The 27,385-nt window shown below is 52.8% G+C and overlaps 1 protein-coding gene across 2 annotated transcripts in view; it reads left to right on the forward strand.

Moving 5' to 3' along the window:
- Positions 1-27,385, forward strand: part of SORL1 (sortilin related receptor 1) — a 168,586-nt gene that overhangs the window by 69,388 nt on the left and 71,813 nt on the right. For both annotated transcript variants that reach the window (XM_054587637.1, XM_054587646.1), the window contains exons 12-21: positions 3,250-3,338; positions 8,788-8,966; positions 12,088-12,274; positions 16,011-16,139; positions 16,671-16,756; positions 19,852-20,024; positions 21,066-21,197; positions 22,993-23,084; positions 24,280-24,526; positions 25,174-25,312. In XM_054587637.1, the coding sequence (XP_054443612.1) occupies positions 3,250-3,338; positions 8,788-8,966; positions 12,088-12,274; positions 16,011-16,139; positions 16,671-16,756; positions 19,852-20,024; positions 21,066-21,197; positions 22,993-23,084; positions 24,280-24,526; positions 25,174-25,312 (1,453 nt within the window). The remainder of the gene's footprint in view (positions 1-3,249; positions 3,339-8,787; positions 8,967-12,087; positions 12,275-16,010; positions 16,140-16,670; positions 16,757-19,851; positions 20,025-21,065; positions 21,198-22,992; positions 23,085-24,279; positions 24,527-25,173; positions 25,313-27,385) is intronic.

A 27,385-nucleotide genomic window follows, 5' to 3' on the forward strand; every position in this document is an offset into this window, starting at 1 on the left:
GTGCAAATAGGAATGACTCTCATTTTTTCCTTTATGATGTTTATATTTTTTATTTCTCTGTCTTCCTTCTCTTTCCTTCCCTTCCTTAGTATGTAATAACATGAAAAAGACTTACTCTTAGACCACTTCTGATACCAAATGTGTGGATGTTTTTGCCTTACAGTAATCAATTCTCCAACTTTCCAACCTCCAAGTGGGCATTCTGCCATTCAGTTGTGACACTAACCAGCTGGAATGAGCACAGGCCCCACAGGTTTGGGGCTCAGTTTCCCAAGAGTGCCCTGTCTTCTCCACTCCCCGCCCCACCCCCACCTTCATGCTCAGATTGGAAGTCCCAGGTTGCCACCTGTACTTCCCACTGACTGGCTGTGAACGGGGATCCATGAGGTCATCCTTGGGCTCCGTGATTTGCTTGAGCAGCTCATAGACTCAGGGTTTGTTATGGAGGCTGTTGCAGAGGACACAGACGCACCGGTGGTGGAGGAAGTCCCGAGGGCAGTGCCCGAGGGTCCGGGGTCCGGGGCCCGGAGCCCCCGTTCCCAGGGAGCAGAGCGTGCCGTCCTGCTGGGTCAGGGCGTGCTCGCCCGCCTGGAGTCTCTCCGAGCCTGCTAGTTCAGGGCTGGTTCTAACGGGTGTCCATCGCAGGCGCGGCTGGTTACCGACCCGCCCTCCCGCCCTGCCCTCTGCAGTGTGTGCCGCCCGGTCCTGCCAGCGTTTGCTTTAGGCGTTTGAAGCTCTGCTAAGAAGTACATACATTTTTATAATGACTATCTTTTTGGATTAATTTCCTTTATATCCGCATGAAGCACTTCTCTTTATCTATGGTAATGCCGTTTTTCTTGAGGTCTGTTTTATCTAATTTTGAATTAGTCACTTCTTATGTTTACTGTTTGAATAGTATATCTTTTACCATCCATTTACTTTTGTGTCTTTATATTTGAAGCGTTCTTTATAGGCAGCATATAGGAGGGTCTTGCTTTTTTGTTTTAATTCATTCTGCCAAGTTCTATTTTTTTAAGAAACATGTAGACTGTTAACATTTAATATGATTATTGTGTTACTGTTAGGGTTGGATGTAGCTCTAATATTTTATTTATTCATACTTATTTAATCTTTCATCTTTAAAATTAATATGCATTCAATGGAGTGTTAGGCTTAACATAAAGTTTTGAAATTCAGCAGCAGTGTAAGTCCCTCTTCCCTTCCCTGGCCCTTCGTTGTTGTTCTGTGCGTCGAGTCAACATGCGCTGAAAACCCACAGCACAGGTTTTTGTTTTTGCCTTAAATCATGATATCAATTTTGAACTACGTAAGAGGGAAAAAAGCGATATTTTATGTTTACCCAGATATTTACCTTTTCTCTCACTCTCCCTTTCTTCTGGAAGATCCCCGTTTCCCCGATAAATTCCCTAGCAGCCGGGAGAGGTGCGGCCCGCGCCCTCCGCAGTGCAGCGCTCCTGGCGCCGCGGCCCCTTGGTGCCCCGTCGCCGAGCTTCTCTGTATTGCTCCTTCATTCCTGGAGGATGTGTTTGTGGGCGTAGAATTCTGGGCTGACAGGAATTTTCTTTTGGTGATTTAAAGATGTGCTGCTATCTTCTTGCTTTCCTGGGTTTTCATGAGAAATTCATGGTCGCAGCGCTCATCCCTGTCTTGTATGTAATGCATCAGTTTTCTCTACATGCTTCAAGATTTTTTCCCTTATCTTTGGTTTTCAGCAATTTTGTTATGATATCTCTTACTGTGTTTTTCTTTCTGGGGAAACTGATCTTAAATCTATAAATTTATGTTTTTTACCTAACTTGGGAGATTGCCAGCTCATCCTCAAATATGTTTCCTGCTCCATTCCCTTTCTCTTATTCGTCTTGGACTCCACTCACACGCTGGACCTGTGTTTCCGTCCTGCAGGCCCTTGGAGCTCTATTTTCCCTTTTTCTTCTTCAGAATGGGTGATTCCCTCTGCTCTGTGTTTATCTTATGAATGACTCTGTCGTTTCTGTTTTGCTATTGAGCCCTTTAATGAGTTTCTTATTTCAGTTATTTTTGTTAAAAGTTTTTTGGTTTCTTTTATTTTTAAAATAGTTTCCACTTCTCTGGAGAGAATTCCTGTGTTTTGTTTATTTCACAATGATTTTCTTTTACCTCATTAAAACGCAATTATGATAACTGTTTTAAAGTCTTTTGTTAATTCCAACATTTGGATCATCTTGGGGTTGGTACCTGTTGTCTTTTCCCGTGAGAGCTGGACACATTTTACTGATAAATTTGTTTGTGGCGCAATTTTGGGTTGTGTCCAGGACAGTGAATAAGACCGAGGGGACGTGACCCCCGGCAGGAGGCGACCATTTCTGCTGCAGCCTGTGACGAGCTTGTTAGACTCAGACCGCAACTTCTTTCTTGCATTCTGCGCGTGGTTGTTGAAATTCTCGGTGCGGTTCACAAAGCCTTTTGCCAGTCTGGTTTGGGACTGTTCCAGACGTGTATTTAGGGTCAGGCCGGGGCATAGGTGGATTCATACACAGAATAGAGGATTTACGGCTCTGACATTCCGTCCTCAGAGATCACATCCATATTCCCCGGGGTCTTTTAAGCCTTCTTCTCTCAGTTCCTGGGGCAGAAACAGTTTGTGTGGAGTGTAGGCTGTGTCGCTGGTTCTGAGTTACCCCGTGCCTGGGGCGAAGCGGCCTTGCCAGCAAACCCCAGCTCTGCAGGAGCTTCTCTAGGTTTTACTCCTCTCCGCAGGCTGCCTGAAGTCACTTACTTTTCCGTCTCCTCAGGTAGGTGTCTTTTGTATTTTGTACACAGTTTGGAGTTGTAATCAGCAGGCAGGATGGGCTTAGACCACTGTAGGAGAGCTGGGTTTCCCGTTGGTTAATTTGCTGGGTGAGAGTCAGATATCTGTGTGCGCTGCCCCCTGCAGCGCGCGCGGCTGCGGGCTCCGGCCTGCGCAGCCTGCGCTGAACAGCCGCTCCCCGCGGCTTTTGGGACACCACTTGGGATGTGGGACCTTGCTCCGCCCACCACAGGGCCGTGTGGGGCAGAGGAGGGCATGGCTGGGAATGGTCTCTGGGAACGGAAAAGAGGTATTCAAGGGGCGGCCTCGCTGCTGTGCGCTGTGTGTGCCATGCATGTGCACGTGCGTGTGGCATGCACACACATGGGAGCGTGTGTGTGCCGTTGCCCACGCGTGGGTGCATGCGCAGTCCCACCCGGTCTCGGCGCAGCAGGCTCACCCCGGCGTTCCCCTTGCAGGCGCTCCCCGGGCCGCACTACTACGCGTGGGGGGACCACGGCGGCATCATCATGGCCATCGCCCAGGGCACGGAAACCAACGAGCTGAAGTAAGTGTCCCCATGGCTCTCTTCCCCTGACGTCCCTCCCGGGCCCCGGCGTCCGCTGGCCGCGGGGTCTCTCTCCAGCAACAGTGTGTGGACAGCGCCCTCCTGCCCTCGCGGAGCGGATTACGCTCGGCTTTCTCCAGGGTACCAGTAATGGGCTGCCCTTCCTGTGGCAACGGGACATCCTGAGGGATAAATGGAATAATCGTATTGCTTTGGGAAGTACAACTCTACTTCAATATACGTTAATCATGGTTTAAAAATTAGGGACACTTTACATTGGTTTTTCATTGCTTTGTGTCTTATACAGAGATTTACTCATACAATGAATAACAATAAATAATAATAATACATGAGTAATAATTTCAAGGTACCTGTAAATTGATAGCCAATTGACTTTTACTGTGACACATTTAGTTTTAGAGGTTCTTACAAACAGAACTGGAAGGGACATGTGGGGTTACCCACTTCATTTTACAGATCAGAAAACCGAGCCTGTGCAAGGCAAGTAAAGAGCCTTTTCTGAAGGCTCCCGTTGACCAGCGGGAAAGGCGAGAAGCCAGGGTTTGCTTCCATCCCATCTTCTTCACAGTACGTGCTCTGAAGAGCGGCAGAGTCGGGAGTAGCTGACTTCTGCCTCCTGAAGTCTGATTTTATCAGAACCAGCTCTGCGATCACTTCCTTCCCGTAGGACGGAAGCGAATTTTGTCAGCAGTATGTAGGGGCACATTGGGGCCCCCCCCCCCGCTTCTGAGGGGAGCTCCCAGGGCAGGTTACTGAAGGAGAAGGCGAGGGCCCCGGAGATGTCAGGGTCAGTGCCGGGAGGGAACGGCCCGCGTCAAAGGAGAGGTGGGCGGCTGAAGCGAGAGACCCCGCCGATGGTGCCCCGTGGTTTGCTGGGCATGCGCTGGGCAGCCTGGCCTGGCCTGGCCGCAGAGAGGAGCCAGTCCAGGCCCTGGCGCCGCCCCGATTTTCTGTCTGTGTGGCTCGGGTCAGCTGCTGCTTTTGGGGCCAAGGGTCAGAGAGGCTCTGTTTGCGAGTTGCACACTGTGTCTCCACTCGGGTTGGCGTTGGCTCAGAGGAGGACAGTCACAAAGTGCGGTTCCTCCCACATTTAGCCGTCACTGATTTATCGGTTAATGTATGAATTCCCATTCACACATTTAGCAAGCACCAATTCTGCAAGGCACTGTGCCTAGTGATCAATAGGATGTTCCCCCCACTCTGAGGGAGTCTGCCCTCCAGTGGTGAGACGCAGTGGTGAACAGTGTGATGTTCGGGACCGCGTTTGGGAGCACTGTGGGACGGGGCATAATTTGCCCTCCTTGGAATACACTTTATTCTTTGCAGGGCAGTCCGATCACAAAGTTGGCTCCTGGTTTTCCGGGTCTAGCTTTTCTGCAGCTCCCATTTACATTTGCATTTGTATGGTGAGCTGGCTCCCCTAACCTACCTGTCCAGTGACTCCAGCCCTCTGGCCCCTCTGTCGTGCACCTGTGCTCAGGGGCACAGACCGCTGCTGTACTAGCTGCTGCGGCACCTGACCAAGAAAAGGCACCTGCTGCCAGGACACTCCCACGCCCTCCGAGACATGCAAAGGTGACTTGTTGCTGACTTCGGGGAACATGGGCACTGCAGCCTCATTGTGTTGGTCAAGGTCATTTGGAGGCGTCTGTATGTACGGTTTAAAGTTAGCATTTACCGATGTGAAAATATGTGCAGGCCTCCTATTAATAGGTGTGTGTGTCGCACATCTCCGTCTGAGCTTTGCCTCCGTGTGTGGCTCACAAAGTTCTTTTTGCTTCTGCTGCTGCTCTGCTTTTGGCCTGGGGCTGCCTGCTGCCAGCCTCATCAGAAGAGAAGCAGGAAATGATGCTGTAGTTAGTCATACCCTCAAACCGCAATGGTGATACCCACGCATGAGTGAAGGCTGCTCTGGGCTGAACTGGGTTTCTGCTGCTGGTCTGAGGGTCAACTCCGTCTGTGCTTGCCCCCCCCCGCCCCCCCCAGCTGTCCTCTGTCCTTTAGCCTCAGAGCATTTGTTGGCTGTGTCATTACTTTGGCATCGACCACCTCCTGACTCCTTTTGTTAGTCACCTTTTTGTTACATGCCTCAATTCCTCAATCATTAGCAAGGTCTTGTACACAAGTGTTTCTATTCTGCACAGACTAGCAGGCACTTAGTAAATATTCTATTGTTCAGATATTTTTATTGCTTTTATTTTTTTTACTGATTTATGAAACTGGAAGGTGTGTGGTAATATGGCAGATGCATCGCCCTGCCGGGGGCACTCCGTGTGCGCTGTGTAAGCGACAGGTCCTGGCCCCTGGTGTGTGCGGCCTGGTGGTGCACGGAGGCGCAGAGATGACCCCGTCCACCGCCTCGCTTGACTGGGGCTCATTTCTGTTAGGCGCAATCGTAGGTCCATTACAACGACATTTGTGGAACATCTGTAATGAGCCAGGTATCATTCTAGGTGCTGAGCATACACAGGTGAGTGAGGCGTCGTCTGGGAGCTCTCTGGCCCGCTGTGACTCTGCTGTGTTTCTGAGCCAGCTGGAGAGGGAGGCTGGAGGAAGGGAGAGCTTCGGAAGGGAGCGTCCGGCCTGTGGCTCACCGTGCCTCAGGGAGCAGGCGGAGTAACACCCGCAACGCGAGTCAGAGGTTTAGTGGGGACCGAGGTGGAACGCGGCTTAAAGTTTGTTTTCCGTTGTTCTTTCAAATTATTCATGTCTTTCTCTTCCTGATTAGCACAGGTGACTAAGAGTTGACTGTCGTTTGTTTCAGCTCCTGCCTTGCCCCTCCACGGAGGCTGTCACGCCTTTGTGAATGTTAATTGAAATTGAGAGCAAGAAGGGAAACGCTTCCTGTTGCCCGTGTGTCTCCATGTCTGAAATGCGTACACACGCTCAGTGTGCTGGCCCCGTGAGCCTGCCCAGGGACGTGGGCCTTTCTTGTTTGCGGTCAGTGTGCTTCACAGGAGGGCTGCTGTGACTGTGCGCGCTGCCCCCAGAACGGCCCAGACACAGGCTTGTCACCGTGATCGCAAAGTGTGGATTTAGTTTCTGTTTCTTCTCTGTGATATGCCTGTCAGCATAATGGTATTACTGGCAGTGAGGTACTGACGATACTTTGTACTTGGACACAGACGTCTCCTCACAGGAAATTCCCGATTTGAAAGGGTTTCCCTCCGGTAGTCCAGGGAAGCCCCTGGAACGGCGGCACCAGCAGCCACGGTCTTCTCCAGACCCGAGTTCTGGAAGTGGCCAGAGCTCCAGAATCTGGGAGGCAGCAGCTCACCCATTGACGTGACCGCGGCCCCGAATGCGGGCGGCACTTCTGGGGAGAGTCGCAGGGAGAGCCTCCTGACCCACGCCATTCTGCCCCTCGTGGTTTCTTCCGCCCCCCGAGTTACAGAGGGGCAGATGTTCTGACCTGTTTCACTGCTTTGGCATTTATTGTAGATGTCTGTATAGTTAGATGTGTGCCCTTTGTGGAGTGTGTAGATTTACCTTCCTTTTTGCTGTTGTGTGGCTCGTTGACAGATGTGTCCAGCTCTGTGAAAACTAAGACGTCTTATTTTCGGTTGAGCTAAAACTACGTATTGGCACTCTTGGGTTTTGTTTGTTTCACTGGCCGTGAATTTGTTTTAACTGTGTGGTCCACGAAGATTCTTACAAAAAAAAAGAATGTTATGTGTCCTTATCCTGCTTTACAAGTGGTACTAAGACTTAGCTCATTACAATGGTGCAAGAAGGAGATTGAGTGAGTTCACTTATCCCTGTATCTGCTTCCAAATTAGTTTAAACCAGAAGCATATCAGCCAGGTGAGAAGTTCTCCCCGCAGAAGATCCGTAGTGGCGATCAATCACTTATCCCCTGTCGACATTCTTCTTGTTGCCCCCTACCACCACGGGTTTCACACATGCCCTTCTGGCAGAGGATGAATTTTAGTGATCTTAATACGAGAGGGGGTGTTTGTGTTGAATGAGGCCTTGAAAAGATTTGTGTCAAGTTGCATTGAGATCCTGAGTGAGTAGAGCTACAGTCTCAGAAACATGGGAAAAGTGGAAGAAAACATTTTGTACGTAGTTAGGATCTAAGGGAACCTCAGCAGCTCTGTGATCCTAACAAAAGCTCTAATTAAGCGGTTTCCTGTGTTGACGGTCTCACTGGCTCGCTGGGTAGTGAAGCGGGTCGGCACCTTCCTCCGCCTTCTCTTCAGTACAGACGGTAACTTGAAATCATCACGGCCCCTTCAGTGCCGCCTGTGTCGGGTCCTGCTTGTCTGTCCCGAGGTGACCTGCCGTGGAGACGTCTTTCAGCACATCAGCACATGCTTTTCTTCCCACTCTAAAATTTTTAAGGCTTCAGGAAAATTTAGAAGAATTCCACAAAGAACACTCATGTAACCTTCGCCTAGAATCAGCAATTGTTAACATTTTGCCAATTTTCTCAACTGTCACCCATCTCTTTATCTATCCTGTCTGTCCGTCCACTTGTCCATGCATCTTCAATAAATAGGATATTTTTCTATACAATCAGAATGCCATTACCACGTCTAAGAATATTCACGTGGACTCAGTATTACTTGTAGATCATGTTTATTTTTCCTTAGTTCCATGTTATTATAACTACTTTTTTTCTGACCCAGGACTCAGTCAAGGGCTATTCACTGCATTTTGGGGTTATGCTTCTCTAGTCTCTTAATCTGGAGCCAGCCTTCTCCGTTTTTTTTTTTCCTTCATTTTTCATGGCCTTGGTCTTTTATTTTTGAAGAATCCAGACCCGCTGTCCTGTAGAAACCTCACGTGCTCGGTTTGTCCGGGTGTGGAGAGGCGGACGCAGGCGACGCGGTGTCCTCGGTGCTTCCTGGGAAGCACCTCGTGCAGGCGGAGCCCTGTTAGCGGCGCCGGGCCTGGTGAAGGCTGTGATTCTTACCTGGTCCCCTGCAAGAGCACATTGCCCTGCGAACACTCGTGTGCCCAGCACTCTGCGCCCAGTGACTGTAGCATCTGCCGATGACCTTGTCTGAGTCAGTCTCTACAGAGGGGGTTACAGAATGGTTGCTTTTCTCTTTCTGTCCTGGTCTTCAACAGTCATTAGGAAGCACTGACTATGAGAAAACAGTTTTTATCTCCCCTCCTGTCTTACTTGTAATGTCACTTAGAGACCTGTGCCCTGTTTTCAGTCAGCGTGTAATCTGTTGGCATTAGTTTACTTTTTTATGTTGAAACTGTCCTGAGTTTGGTCCATTGGAGCCCGCGCGCTGGCGCCCGCGTGCCTCTGAGGGCAGCCTCGCGCTCGGGCGCAGCCTGACCGCCGCCCTCTGCTCTGGCCCAGGGTGAGCCACTTCTCCGGGGCCCCGCTCCTGCCACTGGTGAGCAGCTCCTGGAACCCGAGCCCCTGTCCTGGAGGTGTTAACTGCAGGGCCCTCCCTCTCCCTTGCAGGTACAGCACCAATGAAGGGGAGACCTGGAAAGCATTCGCCTTCTGCACACAGCCCGTGTTTGTGTATGGGCTCCTCACAGAGCCCGGCGAGAAGAGCACTGTCTTCACCATTTTCGGCTCCAACAAGGAGAATGTCCACAGCTGGCTGGTCCTCCAGGTCAACGCCACAGATGCCCTGGGTAAGCCGCTGCCCCCCCGCCCTGTCCATGGAAACACTCGCGGGCCCGAGCACCAGCCTGGAGGCTCGGTGCGGAGGGGCGTCGGTGCCCCCTGAGCGAGGCGGGCCGCGCACAGTGAGGGGCCGAGAGCTCCGTGGGCTGCCGCCTGGGCGCCCGCAGCAGGGCCCCTGCGCTTTTGTCCCCGTGTCTCCTTGTGCAGTCGCGGGCATGTGGTGGGGTTGGGTGCATGTGTGTGGAATGTGTGGCTGAATGAGTTAATGAATACACGCATGAAGAACGCCCTTTGACACGAGCAGTTTCTGTCTGATGGGCTCAGCTGGTAGCCGCTCTGGGAAGGGCAGGGGGCTGGGCGGGGCGGCCCCGGAGCCGCCCAGGGTCTCCTTGGCGTCTGCCAGCCCAGGCAGAGCACAGGCGCATGAGCGACGAGGGCGACGCACAGGCCCTCCCTGTGCCCACCCTCTGCCCTGGCTGCCGCTGTTCCAGCTGCGTTGACAGCCCTGCCACCGTCCTGTTTCCAGCAGGTCAAATCCTTTGATGTTTTGGATCCAACGACTTGGCTGCTAACATCCCAAACAGAGGACTTCTCCCTGCTTCTCTGTGTCAGGGTGTCAGCGCACTTGCCTGCCTCGAATCATCAATTTGTGTCTGTTGTCTGTGTGGCGTTTCCTGTCAACTAGATTGTAAGGTCCTTGGACATAGGAAGCTGTCCTCTGCCTCTTTGCTTTCGTGCAGGGCACCACCTGATAGCCTTCTGGGGATTAAGGGGTTACTAAGTGTGTGCTGATTTGAATGGCATTGAAGTGATTGTTCCTCATTATTTTCAGGCAGTATTAGTTCTGACCTAAGACACACATATATAAAAAAGACATAAAATGCCAATATTGACATAGATTTGCTCTGGAATTCCTGTAGAACCCTCTCTAGTTAAATTGTGAGTGAACATGGGTCAAGTAAGCGATCACCCAGGTTGTCTTACCATTTCTCAGCCTCCTTCCATGGAGATCCTGTACTTCCTGAGAAGAGGCAGCAAGTTCTGTAATCCCCGCAGGCCTTAGGACCCGATGTGCCCACACCGCCCAGGAGGCAGGCCGGGAACTATATTCCCGGGAGATGCAGCCTTCCCCCAGCTTTCTAGGAGATAAACCCCGCTGGGTTGCCATGTCCACAAGGAAACGTACAACGTGCTAGAACATAGCAGAGGTTCGGATAGTGCCCAGGGCTCCGATGGCAGTGGAGCAGCTGGATGTTACACTCTCCTGCTCCCAGCACCAAACTGGAATTACAACTAAAATAACGGAACAGTCGGTCTGAATAACCAACTGGAGACTAGCTGAACGGAAGTCTTAACCCCAAGGACTTTCAGAGGAAGCCACAACAAGACTGGTAGGAAAGGCTGACATGTTAAAAAAGCTGGGCCCGCCCTTGTGTGCAGTGGCAGGAGATCCAAAGGGACGTCTCCGTTGCAAAGGTTCTCCCTGAGGAGCGCAGGGTCTCGATCCCATGCCCGACCCCCCAGCCCAGAGCACCATACCTGGGAAGAGGAGCCCACCTAACTGATATCTGGCTGTGAAAATCAGCAGGATTCTGTCTGCCGGGGAGAGACTGGAGTCTGCAGGAGACTCAAGCATGCTCTTAAAGGGCCAGCACACAAAATCTCATTCGCAGCCACACTCTGTGGGCGCCTGTGGAGAGACGGCAGCTCAGAGCAGACTGGAGTCGTACAGGCAGAGATGGGATTCTGGCTTTGGGGAGAGGGCTGAAGGGACAGCCACCAGGTCCCTGCGCCGAGGCCCTCGCCCACCCCGCCCAGAGACAGCACCCTCCCTGGGTAGAGCACTGCCCGATCTACGGCCTCAGCCCCCGAGAGGTGTAGTCCTCCCACCTGCCCCCGGCTCCCTGGGCTCCCCCGCACCCCCCCGGCCCTGCTCCCTAACAAAGGTCCTCAGATGCCAGGCGGGTGGTAGCTGACCTTAGAGAACCTGGAGACGTTGCTGCGTGGCCTCACAGTCGGCCCTGGCACCGACCTTCAGTCTCTGTCAGCCTGGCGAGCGCTGCTGCCTCTGCCTGGTGACTCACTGAGGCCCTGCCTTGCGTGACTTACGCGTTGCCCCTCTGGAGGCCCTTTCAGTGGCTGAGCCTAACAGACAGCCGGCCGGCGGGGGTGGATCTCTGGGTGCTCTGAGCCCTTCACTGACCTGCCCTAGGCTTGGGGCTGGTGGAAACTGGCCTCAGTGTGCAGCTTGGCCCACACACACCCAGGCCCAGCAGAGGCAGCCACCAACCGTGGGTCACTTCGTGGCTCCTAACAGGTAGCCCAAGGCTGGTCACAGGCAGCGTCTGACATTGACTGCACTTGAGTCCGTCCCAAGAGGCCCCAGACCAGCACACCTAGCTGTGGGCTTCAGGGAAAATGAGAGCAGGAACCTCATGGTCAGCCAGCCTGAGGGTCAAGCCCTGCCCACGGACAGGCCAGCAGCGACGAAAACTCAACGATACCAGGAGAGTTCACATAGCCCACATGGGACACCCCTGGAGCACGAGCTCGGGCGATCGGGGAGATGCGCCACTGGGTCCTGCAGGACACCCACAACATGAGGCCACCCTGCCAAGACTAGGAGGCATAGCAAGTTTACATAATACATAGAAACAAACACAAAGAGGCAGCCAAAACGGGGAGACAAAGAAACATGCCCCAAATGAAAGAACAGGAGGAATCCACAGAAAAAGAACTAAATGAAATAGTGACAAACAAGCTACTGGATACAGAGTTCAAAACCAGGGTTACAGCAATGCTCAGGGGCGTAGGGGAGGGGAGGGTGAACTCAGGGAGAACGGACGGAGGCGGGGGAGCGTCAGGACACAGAAGCCGTGAGAGAGAGCCCGTCAGAAGCAGGCGGTGCTGGAGGTGGCTTTCCTCCCCGCTCAGCCTTCTCGGATGAACACCTGTGTTTCCGTGGGGGCTGTCTTCGTTTGGGTGAGGGTCCCCCTGCCCCAGAGCAGGCAGCGCAGAGGCCTGGGCCAGCTCCAGAGGCCCCTGCTGCGCAGCCAGGGTCCCGGAGGCGGGCGACAGGCCGAGGGCGGCCCTCGGGGCTGCCTCTCACGCTGCATTTCCTTCCCTCAGGGGTTCCCTGCACAGAGAACGACTACAAGCTGTGGTCGCCGTCTGACGAGAGGGGCAACGAGTGTTTGCTGGGACACAAGACTGTGTTCAAGCGGAGGACCCCCCACGCAACGTGCTTCAACGGAGAAGACTTTGACAGGCCGGTGGTGGTGTCCAACTGTTCCTGCACCCGGCAGGACTACGAATGGTTGGTTCTGCCCCGTGCCGGGGTGGTGCTGGGCTTTATTCTCAGCAGTATGGTGAGCAGACTGGGGCCCAGTGCCGGCCCTCGAGGAAAGGAAGGGAATCCTAGGAGACCAGTATTTATTAAGCACCGTGTGTGCGCCAGGCCCTGTGCTGGGCCCTTTTGCACAGGCTGTTCCATGTAGTTTCAGCAGCCTTGTGCTGCGGGGAGGTGTGGGAAGGTGTGGTCATTCACTCAGGAATGGTCGCTCTGCGGTGCATTGCTCTGTGGGCGGCCCCAACCGGGAACCTGCTGATGGCCCCACTCTAGGGAGGTCCTTTCTCTAGGAGCCGTGTTCTAGAGGGAATTTACTTCTTTACTTGAAACGAGGGAATACACACACAGGCACATGCTTACGCTCCTTAGTCCTTGACCACCATATGCAAGGCCCCGCGGAGATGCCAACGGCGGAAGGAAGGACGTGTGCGTACCCTGATGAGGGCGACGGGGTGGAAAGCCGCAGGGACCAGGGAGGAGCCGCCTGGGAGGGGGAGCCTGACTTGCTGTTGAGGAGTTGAGAACTTTCTGGAGAAAGCACCGTTTGTGATGGGCCCTGGCCCTCTGGACAGCAGCATTCTGGGGAGACGGAGCCGCCGTGCGGGGGCAGGCAAATTGGTGCTGGTTTTGTCTGGGCGCCTCGTGGGGTGTACGAGGTGCGGCCAGTGTAGGGAGATGCGGCTGAACAGAGAGACCTTGTTCCGTGAGCCGGAGGGCGCCCCGAAGCTTCCGAGGAGTGTGGAGGGTCAGGCCAGGGCTCCGCGCTGGGAGGACCACTGCAGCAGTGCAGACAGGGTCTCAGAGCCACGGTCCCTCAGGCTGTGACCCGGCACGGTCCCCCCAACGGGGCAGGGCTGCCGGGAGAGCGTAGGCGTTGAACAGAAATGCACAACCTTGTTTTCAGGAGCTGTCGACGCACAGATACTGCAGTTTGCTTTGGGAAGCACCCTTTTCTTGACGAAAGCCTGGAGCCTCTGGCGCCTTGGAGCAGGGCCACGCAGCGAGCGTTCGGGGCTGAGGAGGCCATGCGGCCTCTGAGGCCGCCGCTCCAGGACAGCCAGGCAGAGCTGGTGCGGCCGCCCCCTCGGCGGGTCTCACCTGCTGATGTAGCTGACCGGGCTGGCCAGTGCCGGCCCCAGACCGGTGCTGCTCAGACTTGAGTGTACCTGTCCTGCAAGTCCTGGCTCAGCAACTCTGGGAACCCGCCCTCCCGCCAGACTTCGGCGGCTCTGGTGCTGCGTACCTGCAGGCCCACCCTTGAGCAACAGGACGCACTCTCCCTTTGAAAGCCGCGTGGTCCTGAGAGGACAGCACAGATGCTTCCCTGGCCAAACCGCAGAGCCGGGGGAGGGTCCCGTGGTGCCAGTTCACACCCCTTTGCCGCCTCCTCTCTGTCTTAGATCCCCCCCGACTGCGACTCTGACCTGAGAGCTCTGGGGGCTGCATCGTCGAGGCCCTAATCACAGAAGAGGTCATGGGGTCCTCTCCTGTGCCTCCTTTGTCCCCATTAAGTACTTCAAAATGAAATGAAATGAAAAATATGCAAGGAAACCTCGCAAGCCTTTGATTTTCCCCCTTGACGACCGCTGTTACGACTTTTCTCTAAAACCTGCCTCCCAGCGGCAGCCGCACGGCAGCAGCGGCCTCCGAGAGCCAGGGGCGGGATCGCCGGCCCTCCTGGCTGACCGGCCTGGCTCTCACGGGTCCTCCGTGCCCACCCAGCCGGCTCACTATAGCAGCTGGCGGGCGCCGAGTCTTTATTACAGACCGGGGAAACCGGCCCCCGGCCCTGCCCCTGGGAGCTGGGCTTCGTGGAGGTGATGGCCCTGCGGGTGACAAGGGTGTACAGACTTCAGGCCGTTACTGCTCCTGTGGCCGCAGCTGCTGCGGGGGAAGTGCCCGCCGGCCGGCTGTGTGGACCCTGGGGATGTTTGGCATCGGACTGTGGCAGTGAGAAGGGCAAAGGCCTGCGGATGGACCGCAGGAGAGGAAGCGAGAGCCATTGCATTTGCAGGGTCTGCCCATCGGTTCCCTTCCTGAGTGACAGCTGCGTTTGACGGTGAGGTCCCTGCGGACCTCACCAGGAGGCCCAGCCTCTGGCCCCTGTGTGCCCTGGCTGCAGGGGTAGGCTCTTTTACGTCTTTTTTTAAAACCCAAAACAAGAAAAGTTATCAAAGTACCATCAATTCTTTTACATCTTTCCATTTCCCCACACTGTCAAGAAGTCTGGCTTTGAAACTCATGACTGCAACGACCAGGGTACGTGGTGCATTTTCTAGTCTGGCCCTGCACCTACATGTCTGCGTGTGTAGGTACATACACATGTAACTAAAACAGAAGTCTGAGTGATAACATTTAATTCATCGCACTTACAAGATAACGCACTTGTAAGTGTGATGAATTTCGCAGTCTTCTGTTTTTTAGGGGAGGTGAGGGAGGAAGCGGATCTTAACCCTTCACAGTATTTTACCCCATGCTAGGTCACGGCCTACAGTTTGAAAAAACCTATTTAAAAAAAGAGGCAAAAAACTCATGAGCTAATGCTCCACATTGTCCCCCAAAAGATTTAAAGCAGCTGTTCAATAAAAACTATCTGATTTGGTGAATAAGACCTGTCTGATATAGTAATAAAACTCTTCCTTCTGAGCCATTCTGTACAAAGCCCCACATGGGGACGATGACACAACCTGCTCACAGACTGCTTTGCCCCGAGCCTGTTAAATACTTTCCATACAGGTGGGGAATGAACACTTACTGAACCAACGAGAGTCAGTGGGGCTTCTCGGGTTGGGCGCATCAACCAGGGGAATTCCTCTGAAGCACAGCTCACGGCCTGGGCAGCGCCATGGTGAGCACGCAGTGCAGCTGCCTCTTCTTAGGGCTGTTCCATGCAGCCGAGAGAAGTCACGCAGCTTCGGGCAGAGCCGTGGTGAGACCGAGGACCCTGCTTCCCGCTCTGTGCCTTGAGCTGGGGGGTTTGTGGAGATGTGACCTCCAAGTTGTGCAGGACGAGGCACCAGGGTGATTTTTGGTAGTTTGTGGACATGATCTTAAATAACAGTGGTGAAAAAATCATTAAGAAAAGGAGATTATTCTTAATTTCTTTTTTAAAAAAGATTTTATTTATTTTTAGAGAGAGAGGAAGGGAGAGAGAAAGAGAGGGAGAGAAACATCAATGTATGGTTGCGTGTCGTGCACCCCCCACTGGGGACCCAGCCTGCAACCCAGGCATGGGCCCTGCCTGAGAATCGAACCAGCGGCCCTTTGCTTCATGGCCTGGCACTCAGTCCACTGAGCCACACCAGCCAGGGCTTAATTTCTCTTTTAATTTTAATGTCAAAGAGAAGGTCTCACAGGGGCTAGTAATTCTTTAGCATTTGCTAATCCTTTTTAACAAGAGAGGGCAGGCCCAGAGTCTTTGGGTAGAGAAGGGGATCTAGCTAAAAAATTTAGTATCATTTGGCTTGTAGCATAATGGTTTGTGTTGGCTTTGTTTGTTTACGGCATATGATAGTGGCTCTGGTATGAAGTGCCTTTGGGGAGCGTGTTAGTGTGAACGGGAACAGAGGCTCTGATGGGACCCGGCACGTAGCCTGGGACGCAGGGGGCCGGCGGGACAGGAGAAGTTGCACGGGGGGGCACTGAAAAGCCTCAAGTGTGCAAGTGACCCAGTGGCCCTGACAAGCCCCGACTGCCTTTCCAGTGACTTCGGCTTCAGGATGAGTGAAGATCTGTCGCTGGAGGCTTGTGTTCCGGACCCTGAGTTTTCTGGGAGGTCACATTCCCCGCCTGTGCCGTGTCCTGTGGGCTCTACTTACAGGCAAACGAGAGGGTACGTCTCACAAGGGCTGTGTGCCAGGGACGCGGTGGGGGTCTCCACGGGCTGTGAGGGGCACAGAGGACCACCTGGGTCCCTTTTCGTCCTCTAATGAATTCCAAGTAAGCAGGTTTCAAGTAGCTTACGCAATATGTAAAGTTAGGATGTTTGCAAATTTTTCTACCCTCAGAGAGAAAAAAATGCAAGTCCATATGTTTTTCTATGGCTCTAGTTGTATGTTAAGCCGTACATTTCAGTAAGGACACATCTTCAAAGGGATTTGTTGACGGGATACATGTAAAACTCTTACGAGGACAGCTCTCCAGTTTGTCAGAGCTGCCCAGCCTCATCACCAGCACAGCTGACGCGGCTGGTTAGGCACCCTGCCTCCTGTTCTACAGGGAAGTGAGTAGCTGGACCTTTCGTGCTGGACAGGAAGTGTGTTGTAGTCCCAAAGCTTTTAGGAAGTATGTTCCCAATCCCAAAGCCTTTAGGACTGTTCTTTGATGTGTCTGACCTCTTGTTTTTGGGGTGTGGGGGTAACAGCTATCGGAAGATTTCTGGAGACACTTGTAGCGGAGGAGATGTGGAAGCGCGACTGGAGGGAGAACTGGTCCCGTGTCCCTTGGCAGGTAAGAGGCGGTTCCTCCTGTTGACCCCAAGAGCCGTCCCTGGAACATGATTGTCTTCTCACCTGGGCCCAGTCTCGTGGTTCTTCTAACTTAGTGGAGGGAAAAGGATGGGAGTTACAAGCATGTCAGAGCTCCCCAAACGTGGGATTCAAACTAAATGTATTTGCAGCCTTGCACCTTTATAGGAGAGAGAACCGTTTTTGGAGGACGCCCCCACGTTCGTTGAGAAGCGCAGCGTGGTGCCCGTGGTGGCCCGGCGACGGGCGAGCGGAGCCCACAGGCCCCCTCTGTGCTTCTGGGTCTGCTTGTTGGAGGCGAACATAAAGAGACTTGGGGTTTTTGGGGACGTGGCTAAGCCGTCTATGTCAATTTTTATCATAATAGTTATCAGTAATATTTTAATGGGATTTTGCACATTTTAATGTACTTTTCCATGCGTTGTTATTTTAATTCCTGAAACATATTATTAGCTCCGTTGTTTTTAAAATACGAGGGAGTGTGCTCCGAGGAGGGGTTGGGTGGCTCTTTTAAGGTCACACACGTGGTAAGTGACAAAGCCATGCCCCCACCTGGATGTGGCTGTAGGGGCAGATGGATGCCATGCCCGTCATCGTAGGTGATCAGTACGCAGGCTGATCAGGGACCGCCTCTGGAGTGTGTGCTGGTGCTGAGGTGCGTTCCGAAGCCTGTGTTTTAGTTGAGTAAGTGGTGATGGTACAGGAAGTGCTTGACATGCACATGGAATTACGACCCCTTAACAAAGAGTTAATCTCTCAGCCACCTTTTTTCCTTCACTCCGTTGCGAGTGGTTCTTCAGTAGCACCCTCGTCCCGCTGGGCCCTTCCTGCTGCTCCCCCGTCTCGGGAAGCCGCGTGAGGGGTGCGGCTGCCCCTGCTGAGTGCGCCTGGAGCAGCGTCTTGCCCGTGCTCGCAGGCTACCAGCTGGCCCCGGGGTTTTCATGCTTAGCTCATTAGTCCCTGAATTTAATCTTCCAGCTTTACTGGAGTAATTAGCAGGCCTCACTGTGGAGACTGAGGGGGAGCGTGGCTCAGACGGCCCTCACGGGCGAGCAGCGGTATGCAGAGGCTCCCGAGAAGCCCTGCCGCCGGTCAGAGGGCTTGGGCTCGTGGGTGTGAGTGCAGCTCCCAGGAGCTGGAGCACCTACGTTTGTAATGAGTATTTTGAAGATAGCTCAGCAGGGGACAAAAGAGTTTATTTAGGGCCGATTAAACTAATAAAGATATTTTCTCTTCTGAGAGAGGAGAGGATAAATCATGGAATGAAGTGGAAAAATCTTTTTTGTGGTATAGGCCACCTCCTTAGTGTTTTTTTGTGTTTTTTTTTTCCTTAATGTATGGAACTGAGGCAGGGATGTACTAACAAAGGGAACGGTCCTAGGACTGATGGAAACCTCAACATCTTTGCAAAGATGAGGCAATCAGGGCATCTGGAAGGGCCTTTAAAAATGAAGCTGTGTTTTCCTTGATGATCACTGTAATAGCATAGACTTCTACGCTGTGCTCACATATGGCTGGACTGGCCAAGAACCCTGCTCCTCTCCTAAGTTAGGCACCGATATTGCACACGGGAGTGGTGCCTGCTCCTTTCTAGGACCAGCCCTAAGGCAGTGTCCTGGCCTCAGCGCCACCGCACAGGCGTTCGTCGGAAGGAAGACCCAGAGCAAGAGGATGAGCTTGCACAGGTGTCAGGGAGTGCAGGAGTGAACGGCTCGCGGCTCAGTGATGGGGCCAGGGCCCCGGCGTCAGTGGCAGCCTTGGGCAGTTTCCATCCTGACAGTCCCTTTGCGAGGACTTAAATGGGAAGGAGAAGTTAGTTACCACGTGGTGGTGGCTTACATGCTTTTGAAGTAAAGTGAGACCAGAGGACAAGAAGGCAACCTTTATGAAGAGTTGTAGGTAGATTTGCTTTTTGGTGCATTATCCAGCCTTTCTAAAGCTGTGGCTCATGGCTTGTGCTTGTCAACTCATTGAGTGACTGGAATGAGAGAAGGGGAGAACGGCAGTAATGGTGCAAACGGCAGAGGGACTCTCGTTTGCACCTGGCCCCACATGCAGCATATTGTCAAGTGGACGCTCAGGTGTGAGCGTGTTGCTCACCTCCACCCCCTTGGAAGAATCTGATGTTTTCCAGGCTGTTCCCTGAGGAAGAGAGAGAGCACTAGTCTTTGATTACCCATCTGACATTAAGTAAATCTCTTTAGGATTTCTGGGCTTCTGTTTCTCTAAAAAAATGGCAACACTATCCCTACATCATAATCCCTATGTAGTGGTCATGGTGGAGACTGCAGATCCAGACTGCCTGGGTTCCAGGCTTGGTTCTGCCACTTACTAGTTGTGTGTCCCTGAGTGAGTCACATAACCTCTCTGCTTTCAGTTTTCTTATTGGTGAGGTTGTGTTAATAGAAGTTCTTTCATTATACAGTTGTTATGTGGATTAAATAATGCCTGCTACGTAGTATGTACAGTGTGTATAAGTATTTGCTTAGTAGAAATAGTCTTCATGATGATTATGTTGTAAAATGTTTTGTCAGTAGTCAAGAACCAGTGCATTATTATTATTTTAAAAATATATAGGTTGATAATAATTGCCATATGCTGTTGTGAACAGTATTTAACAGGTGGGCAAATTGATTAGAAAACATAGCTGCACTCTTCAGTGACTAGTGGTCTCCAGTCCAGGAGATGATGGGACACGCGGCATAGTCCTGTGACGAGGACAGCGTGCTGCCGGTGTCATTATTCTGTTCAGTGTGATGAGTGACTTCGGGGCTGAGCTTCGGTGTTCGCATGTGGGAGCGTGCCTACTGCAGGAGATAGATTAAAAAAAGAGAAGTAACAAGGAAGGTGCTTTGTGGACGAGAAATCCATTTAAGATTTGCAGGAGTTTAGGTAACTCGCCCAAGGCGGAAATGTCATTCTGTTACACGCCTTGTATGTCTGGATCCGTGTGTTCTTTCACTTGACCCGCACCATGTGCCCATGGCTCTGTGGGTGAGGAGAGAAGCCGGCCAGGCCCGCCGAGAGGTCTTCAGCACACCTGGGCTCACCTTCCTGCTCCCCTGTGGGTCTGTGCAGAGGAGAACGAGTTCATCCTGTACGCCACGCGCAAGTCCATCCACCGCTACGACTTGGCCTCAGGAGCCACCGAGCAGCTGCCTCTCACTGGGTTGCGGGCAGCAGTGGCGCTGGACTTTGACTATGAGCACAACTGCTTGTATTGGTCCGACCTGGCCTTGGATATCATCCAGGTGAGTCAGCCCTTGGCCCGGCCCTGGGGGCTGTGCCTTGCAGCTGTTCAGGCAAGGTAAACTTCTTTCAGAACGGCCTCCGGGAGTGAGGGATAGAAGCTTTATGTCGTGATTCATCTCAAGGCCGACTGAAGAAACATTTCAGTTTTCTGTTTTGATATTTTTCTTCCCTGCCTACCTCTGTCCTTGTAGGAAGGACAAAGGGAGCCCTGAATCTGCAGTCCTGCTTGTAAACGACTGGAAAGTCTTGCTGGGAAGATTTTAGGACTAGCAGTGTTGAATTTTTAGTCATTTCCTGTTGTACCACATGCCTCTAGCATCCTTCTTCCCAGCTTTGATATAGTCACGCTTGACTTACGTGGAGTTTATGTCATTATCCACTTTAGCTGTGCTGACCACAGTCGAGAACCAGGAAGTGGGCTGCGAAGACCTCGCACAGGCCAGATAGACAGCCATCCACGCTTAACCCGTGCCTTGGAAAGGAGAGCTACCGAGTCCTTCATCCTTTTAGAAAAGCCGTTTCATCCAGCTTTGTCTGGACATCCAACCCAACAGCATGTTCCAGTGCTTGGGTATTAAAGGGCAGGCATGGAGGATAGGGCAACTGCTGAGTTCGGCTGTCCCAGCAATAGTGCCCGATGGCCAGGAGCCCCTCGGGAGGTGGACTCTAAAAAGCAGACAGAAGAGCTTAAAAACACCACCAACCTGGTTTTATTTTAAAAGCAAACAGGCTGGTGCTCCTTGGGTGCCTCCAGCTGTGCTATTGTGATACGGCCTGGCCCAGCGCTCAGTGTTCACAATGGCGCAGGCCGACCTCCATGGCTACGTTCTGTTCAGCTACTCTGCCTCAAACTGGAAGTTGTGATGCATTTTAGAAATGCCCTCATTAAAAACTGGCTTTATTCATCAGCAGTGTTTACTGATGCAAAACCTCTCACCCCTTGCCAGTCAAGCCGGTCGAATGCGGGTCACCGTGCAAGGGGCTGACCTGGCAGGTGGCTGTCTGAGCATTTCATAGAAGCTTTCCTTTTCCCTCCTCAGCGCCTCTGTTTGAATGGGAGCACCGGGCAAGAGGTGATCATCAGTTCCGGCCTGGAGACGGTAGAAGCCTTGGCCTTTGAGCCCCTCAGCCAGTTACTTTACTGGGTGGATGCTGGCTTTAAAAAGATTGAGGTATGTGTGTTCCGTGTCCTTAACGCAGCACGTGGGGCGCCCCTGGGCTTCGAGCCCGATTAGGCACCGAGCCGGGAGCCAGTGTGTCACAGGACCCTGCAGCGTCTCAGAGAGTCCAGAGGAGGAGCCCCAGCGCCTCTGGAGAAGGTGGAAGGGCGCGCTCGCCCACAACAGTCCTCCATGGGAACAGGATGTGGGACCTGTCATATTTCATGAGGGTACCTGGCAGTTTATATTTTGGCCAGAAAAAACATAAGGTAGAAACAACGGTGACAGTAGCAACACCACAGCATTGTTATAATGCTGCCCTCCAGAACTGTCACAGTGCTGTAGCCGACCGGAGCAATAATGGCAGGGTCACGATGACCATCGCCATCCCTAGTGATGAGGAGGAGGGCACAGGGATGGTTTGACTCGTCCGCATGGCAGCCCACGGAGGCAGCTGCTCCTCTTTTCCTCACCTCTTCTCTCTGCAGCTTAGCTCCCAAGGCAACACGAAGGTGGGAAATGGCCTCTGACCGCCAGGTCGGTCCCTGCCGAGGCCTGGGACTCTGCTGGGGGACTCGCGCACGGGCTCTCTGCGGGGCTGGCGGGGGGCCGGCGGGGGGCCGTGGGGGGCCCGGGAGAAGCAGGTGGACGTGGAGAGCAGGCGAAGTGGCAGGACAGAAGGCCGGACGTGAGAGGCGGGCCCGGGTTCTGTCTGCGTTCCCGTAGCTGAGCGACTTGGGCTTCAGTTCCTTCCTCTGTAAGAGGATGTCATTTCACAGGTGCTTCGGGAGGGCGTGACATGTGCCAGGCACAGCTGTACGTTGTGACAGCATACAGTAGGCAAGGCACATGGGTTCTGATAGACAGATTTTTAGTGGAGAAGCAGAATAATGAAGAAACCAGTCAGTTCCATTGGTGGAACTTTAGTGCTGCAGAGAATGCCAGTCCGGGCAGTGTGACCGACCCCGGGGTGGGGCCGTGGGACAGCCTTGGAAGTGGCAGGCAGGGAGGCGCCTTGAAGGTGTGACCCCGAGCTGACCCCCGACCGACGGCAGGGTGGTGCTCAGTCGCGGGGCGGTCAGAGGAGAGGACGGGGAGAGGCGCGGAGCGCTGGGCGCGCACCGAGCGGGCCGTGGGCCTTGGCACGAGCCTCTCTCTCTGCTTTCTCTCGCCTGTGCTCTGCTGGGCTACAAGGACACAGGCAAGATGGGGGCCAGTGCGCAACTCAGTGCTCCTGGTGCTGAGTGGTGCAAACTAGAGATGCTCATTGCCCAGTGCGGGGCGGAGGAGGAAGGCCTGCAGGTGAGTTTGGAAGGAAAGGCAGGAATAGACTAGAGAGCAGGGGACAGGCCCGGGGTGGGGGGGTGGTACGGCAGGAGCAGTTGGGCTTAGAACACTGCGAGGACACACGTCTTGCTGAAGCCCTAGGAACGGAAATGGAGGAGAGAGAAGGTGGGCCGAGACTGCGCAGATGCCTGACGGCAGGGCTGGGGCACTGAGAATGTGTTCTGGGGACCGGGTGGACCGTCGGTGACGGGCGCGTGGAGGAGGGACACGGGCGGGTCAAGGAAGGAAGCCCGTCGAGGGCTGCGTGCGGCTCCTCACGCCCGGGAACCGGGGCGCAGGGGGTGCTGGACCTGGCAGACCCTGGGGGAGGGGTCACGTGTGCCGGAGGCGCAGGCAGCCCTGCCTAACGGAAAAGGGGCGGGGCTTCCGGTCCCTCGCGGGGCGTGTCTGTGGGCGGAGCCGAGGAGACTTAAGGAGCATTGATGCATCTGGGCTTTTTTCCTGTTGCTTTTTCTGTCAGGTGGCTCATCCAGACGGCGACTTCCGGCTCACGGTCGTCAACTCCTCTGTGCTCGATCGGCCCAGGGCTCTGGTCCTCGTGCCCCAGGAGGGGTAGGTGGGGCCCCAGCCGGGGTGGGCGTGTGCCAAAGGCTGCAGCGGCTGGTTCCTCGTGGGGTACACAGGCTGGACAATAGCCCTGTTTCTCAGGATTGTGGCTGAAATAGTCTGTTAACGAAGCTTTGAAACCATAGCCTTTGTCAGGTGCCTTTTCATTAGCAAGACTCAGAATCTCTAGGCATCCAGATGTCTCACATCTGTGGGGTTTTTCTCCAACAAAAGGCAGCATGAAAAGTTACCCTGTAGACATAGTTAGGCCTGATCACATATTCTGGGGCTTCTGTGCCTTGAGTTTCTTGCGTGGAACTAGCATCCAGTTCACCCCTCGCCCCGCCCGCAGCTCCGGCCGCTTCCTCCCTGGCACTGCACGCGCTCATGGGGTTGCAGAGGTGCGTTCCTGCTTCCTTAGCGCCAGGGAACGTAACTGAGAGGGAAGTTCTGGGGTAGCCTTTCTACCCTTTCCTATAATATTTATAATTGAGAATCAGATCTGTTTTTAATAATAAAAGAAAACACTGAAAGTAATGAATGCACTTGCTTTAAAATGTTAAAAGCAAACATAAGCTTATGAAATGAACAATATTTGTTTCCTCCTTTCTCACTGTTAACTCTTCACCTCACATTTCCCAGGGTTAATAGTTTCTTATGTCCCATTCAGAATTTATTTTAACCCATGTACGAGTATATATCTTTAAAACACCCAGACACATATGCCTTTATGTCAAATAGAGTAATAAGGTACGTACTAGACTGGACATAGTAAAAAATTTAATGTTTTGAATATTGTTTCATATAAGCACATATGCATTTTAGGCTTCATTATATTCTTTTGTCTGTACCATAATGTATCACTTTTTCTATAGGTTAAGTTAACATACACACACAAATATACATACATATTTTATTTAAAAATATATGTTTTTGTTAGTATGAACAGTCTTTCTTTGCAGTGACGATCATCTTTCTATGTTATCTTTGCATAACTTGATCACCTCTGTAGATAAATTCCAATAAAGGAGTTTTTGGGTCGAGGAGTTAAATGGTGTTAAGTGTTGTGTTTGCACACTATAATACCTGTGCTGAAATAACCAGCGGGCTGTTCTGGAGGGGCTCTGCCTCTCTGGGGCAGAACTCGAGCTCCCGTTCCACTAGTTCTGGTGTGAAGCGTGTGCTTCCTCTTCCTGACCAGGGTGATGTTCTGGACCGACTGGGGAGACCTGAAGCCTGGTATTTATCGGAGCAACATGGATGGTTCTGCTGTCCACTGTCTTGTGTCAGAGGATGTGAAGTGGCCCAACGGCATTACTGTGGATGACCAGTGGATCTATTGGACAGACGCCTACCTGGACTGCATTGAGCGGGTCACTTTCAGTGGTCAGCAGCGCTCCATCGTCCTGGACAATCTCCCGCACCCCTATGCCATCGCAGTCTTCAAGGTAGGCCTCTCAGCTCCCAGGTGGGGCAGCCTGTCCGCGCGGGCAAAGAGCCCGCCGAGGTGAAGGGCCTCCTCCCTCTGAGGTTCTGCACAGCCGCTTGCCTGACTTCTAGAAAATAGTCCGCCGCAGCATTTGAGGCAGTGCCCGTCAGCTGTGTGGAGGGACGCCAGGTGAGTGGCGCCAGAGCCCGGGGCACTTACCGTTCACGTTTCGAATGCTGTGAGGCGAGGCCTCTCAGGTGCAGGTCCCCTTCAGGCTGGCAGGCTTGTTTTGGCCCCGCTCACTTTGCTCCCTGATGGCTTCAGGTGAGCCCTGAACCTTCCTTGTGGCTGGCCCCTTCCGCTTTGGTGTTAGAGAGCAAAACGTTCTTCCCCACATTGAGAAGCAGATTTCAAACTGAGTGGTTGGGCTTGTGGTCCAGCTTGAATGCTTATCAGATAGTTTCTTTGGGGCAGTTCCACCACTGCGGGTACTCGGTGAGGTCTGGATAAAATTGCTGACTCTCGCATTTAAGCGGAGTCTTGATGGGGCTGACCATTTGGCCAGTGCCTTCCGGGCGTCCACTGCATGACAGTGCTCTGATTCTTCCTGAGGGCCCAGAATTAAGGACTGAGGAGCTGGACTAAAGGGAAAGGTTTTCTTTTTAGAATGAAATCTACTGGGATGACTGGTCACAGCTCAGCATATTCCGAGCTTCCAAACACAGCGGATCCCATGTGACGCTTCTGGCGAGTCAGCTCACGGGGCTGATGGACATGAAGATCTTCTACAAGGGGAAGACAACTGGTAAGGCCATGCCTCCTCCACGCTCTCTACCGCATTGCTCCCTAGGACGGGGCAGGGTGCAGGCAGGCTCTGCGCAGGCAGGCTCTGGCAGCCTGCATCCTTGTCATGACAACATGCACATTATTTAGTTGCTTCCTAATGACTTCGTAATTTCTCTCTAATGATATACAAACAGCTAGAAGACAGCATGTTTTGCCTGCCTGGAGTGTGGGTGATTGGTCGGTAATTACACCCTCCTCCTGCGTCTGCCCCCTTCCTGATGGGCGATGTGGCTTCTGTTGCCGCTGGAGAGTCCCCGTGTGTGCGTGGTCCGTGTCTGGCGCCCTCACTAGGAGCTGTGCCCTGCTGGCTGTGCAGGCGGCAGCTGCTTCCTGGCTGGAGGGCCATCTTGATCCTGGCTGGTCAGATGAGTGGGTACCTGTCTTGTGATGCTAGGTGTAGGACTTAATTTGTCCCCACCATGAAACTCTAAACCCCATGAAGAAGATTGTTTTTTTTTCCTCTCAATAATGTTACCAGTGTCTAGGACTTAGCAGGTGCCCAGGGCAGACGTATTGAAAGAAGAAGGCATGAAAAGGGAAAGGAAGAATTGCTGTGGGTGTACACAGTGGCTTTCGTAAGGATTGTTGACCAGGGCTTCCAGAGCTCTGTAAGGCTTTGACTCTTGGTCCCGGAGCCTGAGACTATTCAGTGGAAGACCTTTTTCCTTACTTGACTGTCCTTTCCCTTTCTTTATTTCCTAACTGTCCTATCGTCCCATCAGTCCTGCAGGAGAGACATCAGGGTGCTCCAAGAAGAATAGTCCTTTGAAGAAGTACCCTCTTTATCTCCTGCAGGATTAAATAGCGACCTGGGTCTGCTGACTCTCCTTTATTGACAAACTGCTAGGTTTCCTGTTTTGAATTAGAATGTTGACATTGTTCTCTGGGTTTTGGCTGGCCCTGTGCTAAGAGCAAATTGACAAAGGGAAATGACACGGTTATAGATATCATTGTTAGCCTTTGGGACCCGTGAAGATAGCATGAGAACACCCTTAGAAAACTGCGTTCTTGAACCTAAGTCAATATCATTGTTGGGTCTCCACAGCCGACCGGCGGGATGGACAGGGCTAATGTTAGGAGCTGTGGTTTACAGATGAGGGAATGTAATCTCAGGTACCAGTTTGTTTTCCCAGAGGCCTCTTACCAGTTTAGGAGCTGGATTTTGTTCCAGTTCTGCCACAAAATGGAGAAGTCACATTCTTAGAGGAGGCGCCTGCTTTAAAATAGGGACAGATAAAGGAATCATGCTCCTCAGCTCCAGTGACTGAACTGTCAGGGCCTCTGATGGAGGTCCCCAGCCCCTACTGCTTCCCTTTGCTAGCCAGCTGGATGAGTTGTCACCATTTCTCTAGGTTGCCACTGGTCCAGAACAGTGGGCCTCCATTTTGATGCTGACGTGTAAGCATGTTTGATGAGCACAGAGCAGGACCTCAAACACCATGTTCGGATGAACCAGGAACCCTGGGCTCCTCACGGCCCAGGGCTCGCTGGCCCCCCGCCCCAGCTGGTGTGCAGCTCCAGCTGGCCAGGACCTGCTCTGGCTGCGGAGGGAAGGTGGCTGCTAGAGGCCTGCAGGGCAGATCGTGGCCCACCTCCTGCTTCCAAACGGAGGGCTGGAGAGGCGAGTCTGTGCCTTCGCAAACAGGCCATTTGGGTTTAGTTGAAGCTTTTGCAGTGGCGTCTGGCCGCCAGCCAGCACTGCTTCCGTGCCGTGTGTTCTCTCAGTCTTGAACCTGTTTGCTCCAGGCGGCCTGCCTTTTTGGACACTGAAGGAGTATTGCAAATTCATGTTTTGTATTGAACATTGAATCCTTGGTGCTGATCTTTATTATTTTTGTTGTTTTCTCCTAACACATGTAGGACTTTGTGTTAATATAAAATAATGATAATGATAATAAAATTTATTAAGGGATTGTGAGTCTATAGCACCACACTAACATGCCTTATGAGCTCGTATGACCGCAGTTAATCTTCCTAAATCCATGTGTGCTATTAATATTTCCATTTTATAGATGAGAACATGGAAGTTGGG

The sequence above is a fragment of the Pteronotus mesoamericanus genome, unplaced genomic scaffold, assembly GCF_021234165.1.
Source record: "Pteronotus mesoamericanus isolate MK-2021 breed Mesoamerican mustached bat unplaced genomic scaffold, CSHL_Meso_final contig_123, whole genome shotgun sequence".
Lineage (NCBI taxonomy): Eukaryota > Metazoa > Chordata > Mammalia > Chiroptera > Mormoopidae > Pteronotus > Pteronotus mesoamericanus.